General features: G+C 39.0%; 1 protein-coding gene and 1 long non-coding RNA gene across 4 annotated transcripts in view; one reads left to right on the forward strand and one right to left on the reverse strand.

Annotated features, from left to right (window-relative positions):
• The window catches only part of pld2 (phospholipase D2), a 97709-nt gene that overhangs the window by 15582 nt on the left and 63081 nt on the right, over positions 1–19046 (reverse strand). For all 3 annotated transcript variants that reach the window (XR_007934314.1, XM_028798143.2, XM_051924057.1), the window contains 8 exons: positions 18426–18536; positions 16499–16702; positions 13185–13326; positions 12975–13093; positions 12449–12562; positions 10162–10266; positions 9967–10055; positions 3643–3756 (listed from right to left, as the gene is read on the reverse strand). Coding sequence is in view for 2 of the 3 variants with exons in the window: in XM_028798143.2 (XP_028653976.2) it covers positions 3643–3756; positions 9967–10055; positions 10162–10266; positions 12449–12562; positions 12975–13093; positions 13185–13326; positions 16499–16702; positions 18426–18536 (998 nt within the window). In the remaining variant the exon portion in view is untranslated. The remainder of the gene's footprint in view (positions 1–3642; positions 3757–9966; positions 10056–10161; positions 10267–12448; positions 12563–12974; positions 13094–13184; positions 13327–16498; positions 16703–18425; positions 18537–19046) is intronic.
• On the forward strand, positions 1315–18365 carry LOC114648860 (uncharacterized). The gene is made up of 2 exons (XR_003715754.2): positions 1315–1556; positions 16593–18365. It is a non-coding gene; the product is annotated as an uncharacterized LOC114648860 (long non-coding RNA).

The following is a 19046-nucleotide window of genomic DNA, read 5'->3' on the forward strand; positions in this document are numbered from 1 at the left end:
TGATCAAATACAGGAAAGTTTTACTCATGGAGAATTGAGTAAGAGTAAAAGCCAGAGTAAGCAACTCCAGTGACCTAGTTATATGCTTAATACTTATTATTTGACTGATGCCTTTATCCAAGGTGATTTACAATATTTAAGATGAAGTTGATTACATTTCAATTGCCACACAGGCAAGAGAAGTGACTTATTCATAGTCAATCAGTTTCAGTAGTAGGATTTGAACCTACAAAATCAGGATCTGAAGTCTCAGGTCCAAAGGCTTAACTACTTCACCACACTGCCTGCCAATAATTTCAGCTCTTGGTAAAAAAGTATATATAATATTGTTTACAGAAAAGCACTTAATTACATCTGCGGTGGGCTGGCGCCCTGCCCGGGGATTTGTTCCGCCCTGTGCTGGCTAGGATTGGCTCCAGCAGACCTCCGTGTCCCTGTGTTAGGATATAGAGGGTTGGATAATGACTGACTGATGACTGACGTAATTACATATTACCGCTGATACACCAGATTAACCAATGGCATTATAACTGAAACGCACTGTCTTAGGGAATTTCCCAGGCGAAGCAGCGTAACACAGGTAGTTGCATAATACAGCAAAAATGTGACAGAGCAAAACTGTAATATAAATTGTGCCCTTCAAGTGAGGATTTTTCTTTATATCTTGCTCTTATATTTTTTGTTTCTGTCATGGCTTTCTTTTATTAACTTTTAAATAATACAAATGGTTGTACTTCCCATTTGGGGAAAATAAAACTGATGTATAACTATATGTCTTGCAGACTTGTAACTTACTCATTGAAATGTAATCCGTAAATGCAATAAAACTTGTTTAAAAGGGTTAATACAATTTATCTTGACTTAACTTATAAAAGAGACGTAAAAAGGTATTGAGTCCAAGGTGGAATTTCACTTTTCACCTAAGTTTTAAGTGTTACTCATACTTTTTTTTTTTTAAAAAGTAAATTAAATAAGGCCTAGCCTTTTCTGTTATTTGCTCACTCAATGTCCCTTGTGACTAATATATAGTTCTGGCTGAAGATCTGATAATGTTCACTATGAAAAATGTGTAATAAAAATCAACAGGAGCAAATACTCTTTTTGTGGCACTGTTTGTGCCAAATTAAACATAACAAAAAACAAGAAACCCAACTGTCATCTCTTTTAGTACCCTTTAAATAGTGCACATTAAGCACAGTGAAGCACTGTCAGGATCATGGATCTAAAATATAAAAATAAGTAAAAACAAAGCTAAAAACATGGAGACGCTTTCTTACTGCAGGAATTAATTGTTCTTCTTTCATGGACTTTACACTCTTCCTCTAGTCAGCAATATTAAAGCACACAAACAGAGAAGTAAAAGCAAAAAAAAAAGAATGGCAATGAAAGAGCAGCAGGTTGTAGTTCTTGTCAGTGCCAGACACACTTAACTCCATTCCATTTCTCTCAAGCAAGCTGTCCAAGACAGACCAACATTATTGAACACATAAGCAAAGCATTTGGAACAAAGAGAGAGAGAAACCTTAAATACCCTCTGAAAGCAGCCTGAAGAAAAGGTATTTGTTTTCACTGCTATAACTCTTGTTCTAGTATTGTGCATTTGAATTTACAGCTGTAATTCTGTAGGTTCTGCAATGATTCTAAGTGTAAGCCTATATTTATGCTAATGTAACTATCCCATCCTGAACTTAGTCATCTTAAAATAAGGCATTAAAAAGAAGTAGCACAGACATAAGCAGAAAAAACGGGGACAAAAAGGAACAAGTACTGGGGCCTGCAACTGCCACTGGAAACAATTACCATATTTACAATACACATTGACAGTGTGGAGGTTTACACTGCCACAATACCAGTTCTGTTGCAGTCCACGCCTTTAATCTAAAGGGACAACACTGTCACACATTGTGGTTGCTTCTAGCAAATTATTCTGTGCATGTGGAATACACTTTCCATTGTTGAAGGTACAAGTTACTTGTTTATAAACTGAAATACACTTGGTGAGTATGGTATTAAGCAGAATTAAAAAGGAATCCAAAAAAGCAGAACAAAAGGCTAACAGGAAAAATAACATCAAATAAAACTATTCTGAGTTAGGCAACTAGTAGTTGTAAAAAAGAGACAATTTGGGCAACATCGTCTTGCACTTACCTACAAAATGACAAATAAATATATACATTCAACTCAACTATAACATAAAGGAAAATGAAAATATCCAGGACGCACTCCAGGACCTGGAGTCCACAACATGTCTTCATATAGCTCACAGCTTTCTGCAGTTTCCAAATTCATCTTTGGCCTATGGTTACTCACAAACAGTTCAATTTCTGGTTATAAAATTTTAAATGCAACTTTGCAAACTTGATGTCTTTCCTACTATTATTAGCATACTTATGATTTGAATCCAATTCAGCCAAATTTACCAATAAATAAGCCCAAAAGGACAAGGAGGTGGTAGAATACGTACTGTTTGTCAGTTGCCCATAATTAATTATGACACAAGAACTGCCTTTGTAAAAGTACAAGTTCTAAATGTGGCCTCGCTTTAAGAGTTTCCATCCATCCATCCATTTCCCAACCCGCTGAATCCGAACACAGGGTCACGGGGGTCTGCTGGAGCCAATCCCAGCCAACACAGGGCACAAGGCAGGGAACCAATCCTGGGCAGGGTGCCAACCCACCGCAGGACACACACAAACACACCCACACACCAAGCACACACCAGGGCCAATTTAGAATCGCCAATCCACCTAACCTGCATGTCTTTGGACTGTGGGAGGAAACCGGAGCGCCCGGAGGAAACCCACGCAGACACGGGGAGAACATGCAAACTCCACGCAGGGAGGACCCGGGAATCGAACCCAGGTCCCCAGGTGTCCCAACTGCGAGGCAGCAGCGCTACCCACTGCGCCACCGTGCCGCCCGCTTTAGAGTTTCCTTCACTAGTTAACTGCTTTTTGCATTTCAATTGTAACATCATAATACCTTCATTTTTATTTTTGCAATTAACTAATAATGTAAAGTGGGTTGCCAGTGTAAAAGAGTTCATGAAGAAAAAACACTCCTGTAGATACAGGTTGACAGTACAAGGAACAAAAACAGGAAATTGGAGAGGTGCTAGAAAACAGAGACCTTGAATGGCTTTAGGGAAAAATCTACATGACACCAACAGGGTTAAAAATAATAAGAGACAAAAGAGCCTCAAGAAACAAAATAAAAACAAACAAAATTAGGCACCAGCAGTGAAACAGACATTGCTTCCTAAAACTAGAACAAAGGACCATTTCAAAGTACAAGAGAAAGAAATACTGGGAGACAGAAAAATTCCAGCAAATGCTGAGGTTTCAAAGATCTTTAGTAAAGAACAAGAACAGGTTCTCATATAAGCAAAAGGCCTAAGGTGTTTAGCTATCATTCAAACCATGCACACAATACAGTATTATGAATAGATAGATAGATAGATAGATAGATAGATAGATAGATAGATAGATAGATAGATAGATAGATAGATAGATAGATAGATAGATAGATAGATAGATAGATAGATAGATAGATTTCACATAGTCAGAGCTACTTAAATCGTAAGGAGCAATAGTGGAGGTAAACTGGTGTTGTAAATGTCATCAAGCCCAAGAGCTCAAGTACCTGTAGGTGAAGTGCAAGATGGCCTGCATGGACTTTCCACCTCCCGTGGTGATGTCTCCTTCAAACCCAGGTAGCAGAGGCACCACAATAAACACACGGAATGTCTTGTTCTCACTGTGGCAAGTAAAAATAACATTTAGTGAGATGGGAAAAAGAAATTCAAAAAAGGGTTGGACTACTGGATAATCCATCTTTATAGCTTGTCACCTCTTAGCACACTATCTCACTCTGGCTGCTACATCTCTACCAGACTGTCTTTGTTGGCACATAGTTTTGGCAGAAGGAACTTGGCTATAAATTGTTAGGTACTAAACTGGAGAGGGGACATTTCATTGTTTGTTAATTACAGTTTTATACACTCATTTTATGACATTTAGAAATATGTATGCTCTCATACACACCCTTACATCTAAAGATGTTTTATCTTTAAATACCATTGAACATTAGAACACTCTAGCCCAACAAAGCTCGCCTGTCCTATCCACTTATTTCTTCCAAAAAACATCAAGTCGAGTTTTGAAAGTCCCCAACGTCTTACTGTCTGTCTACCACACTACGTGGTAGCTTATTCCAAGTGTCTATCGTTCTTTGTGTAAAGAAAAACTTCCTAATGTTTGTGCGAAATTTACCCTTAACAAGTTTTCAACTGTGTCCCCACGTTCTTGATGAGCTCATTTTAAAATAAGTCTTGATCCACTGTACTAATTCCCTTCATAATTTTAAACACTTCAATCATGTCACCTCTTCATCTTTTGTTGCTTAAACTTTCCTCATAATTCAACCCCTGTAGCCCTGGAATCAGCCTAGTTGCTCTTCTCTGGAACTTTTCTAGCGCTGCTATGTCCTTTTTGTAGCCTGGAGACCAAAACTGCACACAGTACTCAAGATGAGGCCTCACCAGTGCATTATAAAGGTTGAGCATAACCTCCTTGGACTTGTACTCCACACATCGTGCTATATAACCTAACATTCTGGTAGCCTTCTTAATGGCTTCTGAACACTGTCGGGAAGTCGATAGCTTAGAGTCCACTATGACTCCTAAATCCTTCTCATAAGGTGTACTCTCGATTTTCCGACCGCCCATTGTGTATTTAAACCTAACATTTTTACTTCCTATGTGTAATACTTAACATTTACTGACATTAAATTTCCTCTACCACAAATCTGCCCAAACCCGTATGCTATCCAAGTCGTTCTGTAATGATATAACGGATTTCAAATTATCTGCTAATTCACCTATCTTGGTATCATCTGGAAATTTAACCAGCTTGTTACTTATATTCTTATCTAAATCATTTATATATATTAAAAACAGCAGCGGCCCTAGCACTGACCCCTGTGGAATTCCACTCTTAACATTGGCCAGTTCTGAAGAGGTTCTTCGCACCATCACACTCTCTGCTTCCTGTATCTGAGCCAATTCTGCACCCATTTAAAAACATCACCCTGAACTCCCACTTCTTTTAATTTGATGCCCAACCTCTCACGTGGCACCTTATCAAATGCTTTCTGAAAGTCCAGATAAATAATATCATATGTTCCACTTTGATCGTATTCTTTTAGTTGCCTCCTCATAGAATTTCAGCATGCTAGTAAAACATGACCTCCCTCTTCTGAACCCATGCTGACTGTTCAGAATAACTCCCGTCCCTGCCAGGTGTTGCTCAATCTTATCCTTAATAATTCCTTCCATTAATTTTCCTGTGATGCCTGTTAAGCTTACTGGCCTATAGTTGCTTGGATCTGCTTTGTCACCCTTTTTATTAAATGTGATGATATTTGCTATTTTCCAGTCCTTCAGAATCTCTCCAGTGCGCAATGACTTCCTAAAAATATGTGTCATGGGTTTATATATGTACTCACTAGCCTCCTTTAGAACTCGAGGATGAATATTATCTGGTCCTGGTGATTTGTTTGATTTCAGCTTATTTAATCTGAGCAGCACTCCTCTCTCTACAATTTCCAAATCCCTCAGTACCTCTTTAGTAGTCGCGTTTACCTCTGGGAGGTTATCCACTTGCTCACTTGTGAATACCTCAGAAAAATGTAAGTTCAGGGCATCTGCTATTTCATTGTGTGTATCTTTTAATTCTCCTTTACTATTTCTGATGCACCTGGCCTTCTCCTTGACTGTTCTTTTACTACTAAAATACTGAAAGAATCTCTTAGGGTTGTCTTTCGCCTTATCTGCTATATTCCTCTCCAACTGTCTTTCAGCCTCCCTGATATCCTTCTTAATGGTTGCCCTCATGTTTTCATACGCTCTACTGTTCACTTTGCAGTCATTAGTCTTATATGCCTTATAAAGTAGTTTTTTCCTTTGCAACTTTTTTAAAACTTTTTTATTAATCCACCATGGAGTATTTTTTAATTTCCTATTAATTCCAAATTTAGATATGTATTCCTCCTGCATTACATGTAAAACATTTTAAAACCTGTTCCACTGCTCCTCGACTATCTCCACACTTAAAAGCTTATCGCATTGTATTCTACTTAGACATTGTCGCATCTGGTCAAAATTAGCCCTTTCAAAGTTCAACTTAACAATTTTAGTCTTTGTATCTGTACTCTTACAAAATACTGAGAATTGTATTACATTATGGTCACTTGACCCTAGTGGTTCCATCACCTCTACACCCTCAATTCTATCCTGATTATTACAAAACTAGGGGGCTCTGCCCCCTGCTCGCTTCGCTCGCCAACCCCTGGTCTTGGGTAACACGAAATACATCCGATAGAGATTATTGTCTGTCTTGGTAATTGTCATTGTCTGTCTTGGTAATTGTCACATATGTATTATGTTCAGTGCCACGATATCTGTAGGTCTATGTAAGATATGTAAATGACAATAGCAGTGTAATTGTTATGTTATATAGGTATAGATGTGCAGATCTATGCATGAGATATATTGGAGTGGTTATTATAATCTTAACGTTAACATTACATGAATGCCGAACTGTTGAGATGGCAACATAAAGTTGTCCATGTCTAAATACAGTCTTAGAGAGGTAAAGGCTGACTCTGTCCATGGTCTGTCTTTGGGATTTGTTGATTGTTATGGCAAATGCAGCTGTAATGGAAGATTGGCGTCGTTTAAGTGAACAGTATCGTTAGCAACCATTAATAATGTATCACTGCAATGTGCCTAACATATGCTGTGTAGTTTGGACGTTTGGGGATTCCGTCCGTATAATACAGAGCATTCGTTTATTCATATTATACCTGTGGTATCGTGTGTGTGTTCTCTGTGGTTGTCGTTATAGGCGCATGCGCCCTCCGTATTATGTCGGGTTTGACTATGCTGTGGTTTGTGGACGTTTGGGGCCTCCGTACTTTCTCTGGGGGCGTCTGTACTATCCTGGGTTTTTGCCTGCAGTGTTTTAGAAGTGCGTTGTAGGCGCCTGCACCTTCCGTACTATGTCGGGTCTGACTATGCTGTGTAGTGTGGACGTGTGGTGTCGTGTGTGTGTTCTCTGTGATTGTCGTTGTAGGCGCATGCGCCCTCCGTATTATGTCGGGTTTGACTATGCTGTGGTTTGTGGACGTTTGGGGCCTCCATACTTTCTCTGGTTTGACTGTAGGGCGGGACGCCGAGGCCTCTTGTGTGTGTTACTTCCGTGAGTACTTATAATATTGTATTACTGTAATGTGATTCACATATGCTGTGGAGTCCGGATCATTGGGGCGTCTGTACTATCCTGAGTGTTTGCTTGCAGTGTTTTAGAAGTGCGTTGTACGCGCCTGCACTTTCCGTACTATGTCGGGTCTGACTATGCTGTGTAGTGTGGACGTGTACGGTTCCGTATTCCTCCATCAGGTCTCGTGTCTGTGTGTTCTGTGGTTGTACTGTTAGAAATGTATCACTGTAATGTGCTTCACATATGCTGTGTACTCTGGACGTTTGGGGATTCTGTCCGTGTAATACGGAGCGTTCGTTTATTAATATTATACCTCCGGTGCCTTGTGTGTGTTTTATGTGGTTGTCGTTGTAGGCGCATGCGTCCTCCGTACTATCTCGGGTTTGACTATGCTGTGTTTTGTGGACGTTTGGGGACTCCGTACTCTCTCCGGTTTGATTGTGGGGCGGGACGCCAAAGCGTCTTGTGTTTGTTTTGTCTGTGAGTACTCACATTATTGTATTACTGTAATGTGATTCACATATGCTGTGGAGTCCGTATCTCTGGGGCTTCTGTACCATCTCGGGGGTTTGCCTGCGGTGTGTTAGACGCGCGTTGTAGGCGCTCGCACCTTCCGTACTATGTCGGGTTTGACTATGCTGTGTAGTGTGGATGGTTAGGGTTCCGTATTGTCTGTGGTCGTTGCTTTATTTCGTATTTCCGTTAGTTGAGCTCTTTCGGTTTTGGTGGTGTATCAGAATTCTCTTGCGGTGGTTAGCTATGGCTCAGTAGCGCATTGTAGGCGACTGCGCTTTCCGTACTATCTCGGGTTTGATTATGCTGTGTGTTGTGGACCTTTGTGGACTCCGTAGTATTTCTCGTTTCACTCTGGGGCAGTGGGCTGAATCATCTTTATTGTGTGGCTGTGTCGTTACCTATGGGTGTGTTGCCTCATTTCTTATTTACGTTAGTTGAGCTCATTCGTTTTTGAGCTGTGACTCCTTCGTTCTCAGTGGATCAGACTTCGCTCGCTGTCGGCGCCTGCGCACTATGTCTCCTGCGCCGTGTACCTGCATCCATGCCTTCCGGTTTACCGAGACCTGCGTCCATGCCTTCCGGTTTACCATTCTCGGTTAGTAATATGGATACTAAATCCAGACTGGCTTCACCCCTTGTTGGTGCTTTAACATGCTGTGTTAAAAAACAGTCACTGATTACTTCTAAAAACTCCTGCTCTTGTGCTCCTCCATCTACAAGGTTATCCCAGTTAGTATTTAGATAATTAAAGTCCCCCATGACTATAATATCTCCCTGCAAACTTGCCTTTTTGATATTACTAAAAAGATGTTTGTTGAAATTACCGCCTGAATTGGGTGGTCTATAACACAACTCCTAAAATAAGACCTCTTTCCCTAATATTTTCCTGGCGAAGCCACATGCCCTCACTAAGATGGGGCTCATCATCCAACTGAAGAGGACTTACATTTAAATTCTGTTTGGCATAAACAGCAACCCCACCTCCTTTTCTGTTCTGTCTATCCTTCCTAAAAATGTGTATACCTCTATATTACGCTCATCCCCATCTTTGTTATTTAGCCAGGTTTCCGTTATTGCTATAATATCATAATTATGCTCTGCTGCATACAACTCCAACTCACTTACCTTATTTTTGATACTTCTAGCATTAAGGCACGCTATTTTTAATGTGTTACTCCTTCAACATTTAAATGTTTGCTTAGAATTTACATTACTATGCATTTTTATTTCTACACCATTGTTTGTTCCTCCATGTATAGATCTAAACCTGGTCTGTCCTAAACTCCCTGCCCCCCCATTCCTTAGTTTAAACAATCCTCGACTAGCCTACACATACACCTCCCCAACACATTGGTGCCCCTCCAGTTCAGATGTAACCCATCACGGCGGAACAGGTCCCATCTGTTCCAAAAGGAGTCCCAATGCCCCATACACCTATACCCTTCTACCCTGCACCAAGATCTGAGCCACACGTTAAGCCTTCTAATCTCCTCAATCTTACCTGGACTGGCGCGTGGCACAGGCAGAACTTCGGAGAAGACTACCTTGTCAGTTCTGCTCCTCAGCTTGGCACCTAACTCTTTGAATTTGGATCACAGAACCAACAGACTACCCTTATGTATGTCATTTGTTCCAACATGGACAATGACAACTGGATCCACCCCTGCTCTGGCCAAGAGCCTATCCACCCTTCTAGGGAGGTTTCCCACCTGTGCTCCTGGAAGGCAAAATACTGTGCGAGACTCTCTCTCTCTCTGGAGCACACCTGTGCTTCAATTCCCCTAATGACTGAGTCCCCAACTATCACTACCTCTCTCTTTTTGGGAACTGGTTTTGAGGTGGCCTGTTGGGGCTCCTCATCCCTGCCTACCACCTCAGAATTATCAGAGACACCGTCCAGCTCCGCAAGGACATGATAATGGTTTGACACTTCTAATTCTGGGGTTGATGCCCCCGGCCAGTGTGCACCCTTTACCTTACCCTTTACCTTGTTCATATCATCACATTGTCTTATAATTATTAAATAAAAAATGACATTATGAAAACACCACTGAGTCCCAAACACCTTGACAAACTATTATAGACACTTTGTAACATTCTTACCCACAGCCTCTCTCTTACTCTCGCATTTTCACAATTACATTCCCATGTGCCCCTCTTTAGGCCCTACCTGTGAGCTTGCAGGATCCTTTTCACTATAGCATCTCCAATCCCATTGTATACATTTTTGCCATCTGCACAGCTGATGAAGAACTGGTTCTGTAAGGGTAAACAAGACATTGCCAATCTTGCACACAGGTTGGCTGGATCCACCCCTGCATTACTTTTAGCAGTCCCTCACTAATGGACATTGACCCTCTCTTACCTCAATGTATATGTAGTGCTGGCTGTTTTCAATGGTCTCAACATAAGCCTTCTCAATAGAGGACTCACATGTGCCTGCTGACCAGCGGTCCACTGAACGGAGGATCTGTACCAGGATGAGAAAGAGCAAGTGCCTAACTAGCCAGACGCATTTTTTGTTTTCTACTACTTGAGCTAGGGGACCATCCCCGTAAGAAGTTACACTTAAACAGTGTATGTTACATTCAATGTACAATGTCCACATTTGAACTTTTATTTCATCACCTTCTTTTTCATTTCTACCATAGTTTTAACAGTCACTCATCAACCTTTTCTTTAATTTTAATTAAATGATTACATGAAGAGATTAGTTTTTTAGTTAATCACTGATTAGTAATTTATTGGGAAACAGACCCAAGCAAACCTGGCATTGAAACTTTAAGATATTATTTCGTCAGCAGACGCCTCTGTCAAAGCAACCTGTACATACAATGCATTTGAGTGCAGGTGACAGTTCTGCATTGACAGCAATTAAAGCCAACCATATTCATAAAATCAGTAGTGCAGTTTAGGAACTGTAAACTATAAAGTTACCAGTTTAATCAACACCACTGTCAGTACTACAAATGAACAAATATGAAACATTTCTTGTGTACTTGTAATATGTAGGCTAACTTGCATAAAAGCATCAGCTAAATAAATGTAACAGCTAATATTTATTTACAAGGAAATATATTTAATGTAATCATTTAGAAACCAGCAACAGCGGATTGCACAATAATGTGCAGTGAATACACTTGACTTATAGTTGTCATAATCTTTCTCTGTACGTTTGTGCTTGATGCTTCCTGACAAGCTCTTGTTTTCTCCACTCTAGTGGCCCACTTCTTCTCTTCTTTCGTTGGCATCTTTTCACGTTAAAACTGATTAAGTCAGTTTTTGTGTTGCAATTACTTAATACGTTTTTCTTAATTTTTCACTTAAGCTGGCACTTAAGTCTTCAATCTCAAGAATGATTTAAGATATGAAGAGGTAGAGGAAGTGACAGCGAAGGTGGTAGGGATGAGAATGGTGCCCATACGCATGCGCCGCATGGCCGCCCTGCTGCCGACAATTGATTCTACAATAAAATAAAATAAAAATAAAAAGAATCACCCCGACAGTAGAGGTCACGTAGTATATGTGTTCCAAATTTTAGGTCAATAGGTCAAATGGTTTGCGAGCTAGAGGCGATTTAACATCCTGGACAGACAAATGGACAGCGATGGTAGCTATAAGAAGATACTCAAAATATAACAGATCTGACTGTTAAAAAAATAAAACAGTATTATCGAGTAATGTATTCATTTTTAAACATGATTACTCTAATACAATGAGGCAGGGAGCTGGAGTATGTTAAGTACCATTGGGTAGAAGGCAGGTGCCAGAACCACATAGGATAACCCCACAATCCATTGTAGGGCACATTAGCACTCTCACTAATTTTGGCACACTAGTTAATCTTTGGGATGAAGAAGAATACTGACATACCCAAACTAAACCAACAAATAATAGGGGAGCGTGAAACATCCACACTGAGTGAGATTTTGTCTTGCTGAGATTTGAACCCTGGTCCATGGAGCTGTAAAAACTGCACATATGTGTTTTCTGTGCTATTAGTTATGATAAAATTATTTTTTGTGAAAAGAATCTTATATAAGATCAATTATGCTTGAATCAGTTTCAGGAGATAACCAATGGGCAATGAATGGCCTTAAAAGGAGACATATAACAGAAATAAGGTTATGACTGTCACCTGATACTTGGTAGTGCTAATGTATGACACTACTGACATTTACTAAAATGGATACAAGTAACTATGGGGACATATTTTCAGGGAAGCCTTTTTAACAGGAGATGGGTACTCTCTGGTGGAGAATGAAGGAATGACATCCTGCTCTGCAGCAGAGTTTTGCTTTCTTGAGGAAATGGTGCTAATACAGTTCAGATTCTTGGACTTGAAGGATGTGAGACACTGACACAATGTCTTACATTTTGGAAAATGATGCCATGATCTCTATGGTTTCATTTGCTAGCATTATATACTTTATGCCTTTATAGGCAATAATCCCTTTTCACACTGACATTATCCTGTGCCTGGCCTGTTTAACACTTCTCCCATCTGCAACTTAAAATCACCAAATGATTGATGATGCCATGACAGAACTGAACCAGGGCTTGCCTACACATCTCCACAGAGTTCATTTTTAATGAAGAACCTTTTCCTATATATATTTGCAAATTAAGACTTGAAACAATACAAGTATTACCTGGACATGTGCAGATGTTGCTCCAGACACTTTGAAAGGTAACTCTGAGGCAGTTGTGAGAGACTTGGGTAGCAAGCATGGGTAAAATGTATCTTTGTATTTATTCTTAAAAATCTGAAAAGAATTCAACAGTGAGTAAGCAAGCAGTGCAAACATATGATTGTTTTGATCTGGTCTGGTAATCATGTCTGATTGCTTCAGACTTTACAAAGGTTTGGTTTGCTCAGATTACAGGCACACAGGCCTGGTCTTGTCAGGTTAAATACACACCTGTACCACACAGATAAATATTAAAAACATTTCCTGATCGTGTCAGATGTTAGAACCACTTGTCTAACTAATCTATTCAGATTACAGTTAGATATATAACTGCACACTCACAAATCAAACCACATTTCAAACTAACTTTCCATTATGTAGAATATCAGTTTCTTAAGAACTCATGAACATAATGTTCTTCGGTCAATTTTCTTAAGTGCAAGCAAAATTAGTCTTTCCCTTAGTAATCATTGTCTTTTTCACTAACCTTGGTAAAGTTCCAGCGCTGAATAAAATGTCGAGCTAGGTCACGAGCTGCCTTGCCATGTACTACTGCACCAATATCTCTCCAAGGCATTCTAGGAGTTTTGTAGCGGTCAATGAAATCTATTTTCAACAGACAGCAGAGGAGCAAATAAATAAATAACGTGAGTTGATCAAGACTTGCCATGCCCAGGAGCCCATGATTTATGGGTACCTTCAAATGGCTTGTCCAGCTGCACCCAGTCTTTCGCAATAAAGTTGCAGTAGTCTTTGCCGAGCCACAATTTGTTATTGTCCCTTAGACAGTGTAGGTCAATAGTGGAGTCAAGCTGTTTATTTGGAACTGATTCAGAATTCTAAAGATGAAAAGAAGAAGAGGATGCCTTTTAAGAAAACAAGTTCACATGTACAATGAATAGCAGAGATGGCTGACAATTACAGTTGACTTTTCTTAATCTTTACATGTTTTTGACTGTGTTACTAGAACTTTACCCAATCTAAATAAAAGTAAAAAGTTACTTGAGTGAACCAATACTACCTAAGGCTGATCTTTATTTTTTTGTTATTATTTTTTATGTAAAAAATAATCATGCAGTGCTTCTATGTGAAAAATAATGTCTTTATGAATTCAGAACACTTCTCATATATGTATATGTGAAAGTATACTTCTTCAATTCCTCCAAAATGTTTCTTCCCTTTATTGATTTTGCTGCATATTTTTTAGTATGTTTGTCTTGCTGAATTGCCAAAATATCATCTAGCTCATGGACAGATGACCTGATTTTTCCAATTTTAACTTATTTCTGTTTAATGCCCTTCATGGGTACAGACTCAGACCATGGGCACTAATCATGTCTATAATGCACCAACAGCATATTGCTAACATACAACATTTATACACATGAACACATACACCATCTACATTAAACACAAAGTAAACCTATTATGATGATGCACATAAGGTCACTACCATCATAACAAAGATTTGGCCATATTACAATGGAAGAGGAGGAGGAGGAAAACACAAATTCCAGTCAACAGCATTCCTGGAGTAAATTAACCTCAAGGGGATTTGGGTAGGGTTGAATTTTTTTGGAATACCATGAAACAAAGCAGAGTTCACATTTCCTTCCTTCCAAGATGTTCAGATCCTGCAGTGAAGAATTCTCAAATAATGAAACTATAACTAGCACACTGGAACTTGGAATGGGATATTTATCTGGTATGTTGCACCCTTTTACCCCAAACACTCCCTTTTTGATTTACCTGTTTATAAAACATTCATCTAAAAAATCTTAAACATATTCTAGGTATTTACAGGGTCAAACGGTGAATTGATGTTATTTTAAGCTATCCATAGTTTCCCCTATGCATGTTGTTTTATGATGTTGTAGTTATCGGCAACAACTTTAGGCCGGGAGAACAGTTGCATGTAGATTATGATTAAAGCATAGCAAAGACTGAAGCATGGATTCTATAAAAAGTATTCACCACCTGAAACACCATATCTAATTAGAACGTTTTTGACCCAGATTGAATAACACTGGATTTAATTTGGGTCTTTTGATATTGATCAACAGAACAAGACTCTTTAATGTCAAAGTGAAAACAGATTTCTGCAAAGTGATCTAAATTAAATACACATATAAAATATAACATAATTGATGGCGAAAAAACCCTAGAAGTATTTACTAGATGCACCTTTGGAAGTAATGACAGCCTTGAGTCTGCATGCAGATGCACTTTCTATCAGCTTTGAACATCTGGACACTTCAGTTTTTTTCCCATTCTTCTTTTCAAAACTGCTCAACCTCTGTCAGGTTACATGGGGGTCATAGGTGAATAGCCTTGTTCAGGTCTAGCCAGAAATTCTCTGTTGGATTGAAATCTAGACATTCCTGGACAACAACATTGTTCTTTTTAAACTATTCCTATGTAGCTATGGCTTTATGCTTGGGGTCATTGCTTTGATGAAAAACGAATATTCTCCCAAGGCACAGGTTTCTTGCAGACTGTATCAGGTTTTCTTTCAAGATTTCTCCGTATTTTGCTACAGTCACTTTACCCTATACCCTCGCAAGCAATTTGGGGCCTGCTGCTGAAAAGCATCTCCACAGCATAATGCTGCCACCACCATAGTTTACGGTTGGGATCATGTGTTTTTTTTGATAATGTGCAGTGTTTAGTATACACCAACCATGGTGTTTAGTCTGATAGCCAAAAAAGCTTAATTTATGCCTCATTAGACTATAGAACCTTCTTTCAACTGACTTCAAAGTTTCCCATGTGACTTCTGGCAAACTGTCTATTTTTTTTTTAGAACTTTCAAAGTGGATGAATTCTTATTTATAGACGCTGTATTTACAGAATTGGGCACTGTGATGCCCAGGTTGCCCACAAATGGCTTACTCATCGTTGAATCAATGGACACATTACAACAAGATATGTGCAAATGTGCAAAGTGCTTTTTATTTCCCACTCAATCAGTGTCCAGAACAATGTGCAGAGCATGCCTTCAATAAATAAACAAATACTCCAATAAAAAACTGTTTTATGAAGATTAAAATTCAACTAATAAATAATCCAACAAATATGTCAAATTTAGGGTTAAATTACAAGATCCATCCATAAAAAAGAACCACAGGCCTTGGTGTATCCATATAAAATATTTCTTCTGCTCATCCTCTACAGTCTGCTCAGTGAAGGGAGACATCCTCCGGCCACCGCAGTCAACCATTATCTGGCTCATGTCCCCATCACCATCCCTCGGCATCTGCAGGGGCTCTGCAAGCCCTGCTCCCTGCTCCCAGAGTGGATGGCCTCTCCTGCTCCCTGGGTGCTCAGCTGGAGAAACCCAAACCCGACTACTTGCCTCCTCTCTACAGAACCTCACTACAGATCCTCACTCTTCTTTTCTTTTCCTTTCCTTTTAACCTCTAAAATCTTTTTCACTTTTTTCTCCATTTCTTTTTCCCTTTCATTTTTCCTTTATTTGGCTTTCTTCCCAGGCTCTAATGTTGGTGTAAATGCCTAAATTATGATTCCCGGAACGACAAAGAGGAATCCAGCTGAACTGACTGCATCTGCATGTGAATATGTGTGATCAGCCAATTTCCTTATCATTACCCTAGGGCCACTCAGTTACACTACCACACGCACCTACACCCTTCCCTGCACCTGAGCACACCATTTTTAACTAAAGACTTGCACACAGTCATGGGCCCCTACCAGGTTTCACCACAGCCACTAATACCATTTTAACTGAACTGATCAACCCCATTGAGGTGCTTTAATATTTTCCCATTGACATATTCATTTAATGCTCATTTTGTGCTCCACACAGATGAACAAATCACATATCTCTAGGCCTTTTCGTTCATTCATACTTCTGAAAATATGGCCAAATCCCTTTACAAAATATTTAAAAAAACATAAAATCCAAGCTCAATACTATCTCTTGGAAATATACTCAATATTAAGAGCAGACTGAAAAATTAATCTCATTAGTGTACTTATGCTCTGCATTACCAGCTCAGCTACTGGGTCCTTGATAGTTTGTTCATTGCTTGTTTTGTTCCCAATGTCTGTCAACTCGTAGTGATGATTATCCCATCTTCCATAGGCTAGATCAATGCCACCCAGAAAAGCAACCGACTGATCTATGACTACCATCTTTTCATGATGCGCCCAGAGGAAGACAATGGAGGATACATGATCAGGATGACGCATCACCTGCCAAGAAGAAATCCAGGAGTTATGAGAGGAAAGCATGCTATAGAAGTCAAACCTACCAGCTGAATGTTGATATATAATCTACATAGATGTTCATCAAAATAAATAAATAAAAAAAAAAAAAACCGAAAGAACTTCATTTCAAAAAAAGTTGGTATGGGGTGTAAACTGCAAATAAAAACAGAATGTGAAGATTTGCAAATCATTGAAACTGAGAAATTTTATTGTTTTATGAAAAATATGTGCTCTTTTTGAATTTGTCAGTAACATGAATGGGTATAAAAAATAAGTATCACAGAGAGGCAGAGTCTCTGAGGTGTAAAGATGGGGAGGTTTTCACCACTCTGTGAAATACTGCATTGGCAAGTACTGCAACAATTTTAGAATAATGGTCCTCAAAATAAAATTGCAAAAAATTTCATCATCTACGGTACATAATATCATTAAAAGATTCAGAGTATCCACATAAATATATGTACATGTGAGACAAAGCAAAAAACCAGTATTGGTTGGATCTGATCTTCTGGCCCACCAAACGACACTGCATTAAAAGCAGACAAAATTCTGTGGAGAAAATCAGTGTATGGGCTCAGGAACACTTCTGAAAACCACAGTCTGTGAATGCAACCCATCTCTGCATCCACAAATGCAAGTTAAAACTCTACCATGTAAAGAAGAAACTAAGCCCAAGCTCATTTATGATGGATTGAGACAAAGTGGAAAACAGTCCTGTGGTCTGATAAATTAAAATTTGAAATTCTTTTTGGAAATCATGGCCAGCATATCTCCTAAGTTAAAGAGGAGACGAACCATCTGGTATGTTATCAGCACACAGTTCTTAAGCCAATGTCTGTGATGGTATAGGAGTACATTAATGCACATGGTATGGGTAGCTTGCACATCTGTGAAGGCAACATTAATTCTGAATTATACATATGGGTTTTGGAGCAACATATGCTGATATCCAGAAAATGTCTTTTTCATGGAAGGCCTTGCTTATTTCAGCAAGACAAATCCCAAACTCCATTCTGCACATATTACAACAGTATGGTTCTGTTGTAAAAGAGTCTGGGTACCAAACTGGCCTGCCTGTAGTCCAGACCTGTCACCCATTGGAAACATTTAGCACATTATGAAACAAAAATATGACAAACAAGACTCCAAACTGTTGGACAACATTTTACTTCCAAAACAACCGCAATAGGTCCCCTCAGTTCCCAAACATTTAGAGACTGTTGTTAAAAGAAAATGTGATGCAACACAGTGGTAAATGTGCCCTGTCCCAACTTTTGTGAAACGTGTTGCTGGCATCAGAATCAAAATAAACAAAAAAATTTCTGTTTCAACATCTGATATGTTGTCTTTGTACAATTTTCAGTTAAACAAGATTTACATTAATTACAAATCACCATATTCTGTTCTAATTTACATTTTACACAGTGTCCCAACTTTTTTGGAAATGGGGTTGTATAAGCCACACTGGTCTGGATAAGCTGTTGGCTTCTGTTCAGTTTAATTACTTTCTGCTTTGTTTTCTGTGTGTTTTAACAAATCCATATATTTATATGTCATAATTCTGTATAATCTATACTTGTTTTATACCTGAGAATTTGTTCACTGTGTTCCGTCCCTGCACTTATTGAAGAGTATTATACAAAAATAAGTATATTGTATTGTATTGTTTGAAATATAGATGGATGGATGTGTGAATCTGACGTGGTACCTTAATGTTATGATGAAGGGACATGAGAGTCTTTTTACTATATTCACTGTTGATGCCAAGGGCCAGCTCCACCTCTTTGAAAAGAAGAATGCAGACTTTGACACCTTGCTCCTGCAATGACAGTTAAATGAATGGACACGTTATGAATACTTTCACAGTGTACAGTCACAGTAAAAACAACAGAAAAGGCAACAGAAAAAAGGAAGGGGAACACTGACTGAAAGTGCTACAAAATTGGTTCAAATAGAACACTGAAGTGCAGTACTGGGAACTACTGGCTGGATCACTACACACCAGTATTCAGGGGCTTCAGATGGCTAAACCAATGTGATTATTAAGGACAAAATAGCAAAGTCATAAGTGAGTTTATTGAGATCAAGAAAAATACAGATACATTTTATTCAGAATTGTTTATATCACTTACATTTAATTCCACAAACATTACAGTAAAACAAAAGGAGAAGGGCAAACTAGAAGGGAGTCACCTGCTGTAGATTAACTTTTTGTCATCGAACATTAAGCATCTCATTGGTACTTGTTGGTTAGTCTTAAAGGGTTTCTGGTAAATAGACTTCCATTTCGTTATGCAGAACACGTATGCTTTTAAAAGTATCACAAACA

The sequence above is a fragment of the Erpetoichthys calabaricus genome, chromosome 3 (genome assembly GCF_900747795.2).
Source record: "Erpetoichthys calabaricus chromosome 3, fErpCal1.3, whole genome shotgun sequence".
NCBI classification, from domain to species: Eukaryota; Metazoa; Chordata; class Cladistia; order Polypteriformes; family Polypteridae; genus Erpetoichthys; species Erpetoichthys calabaricus.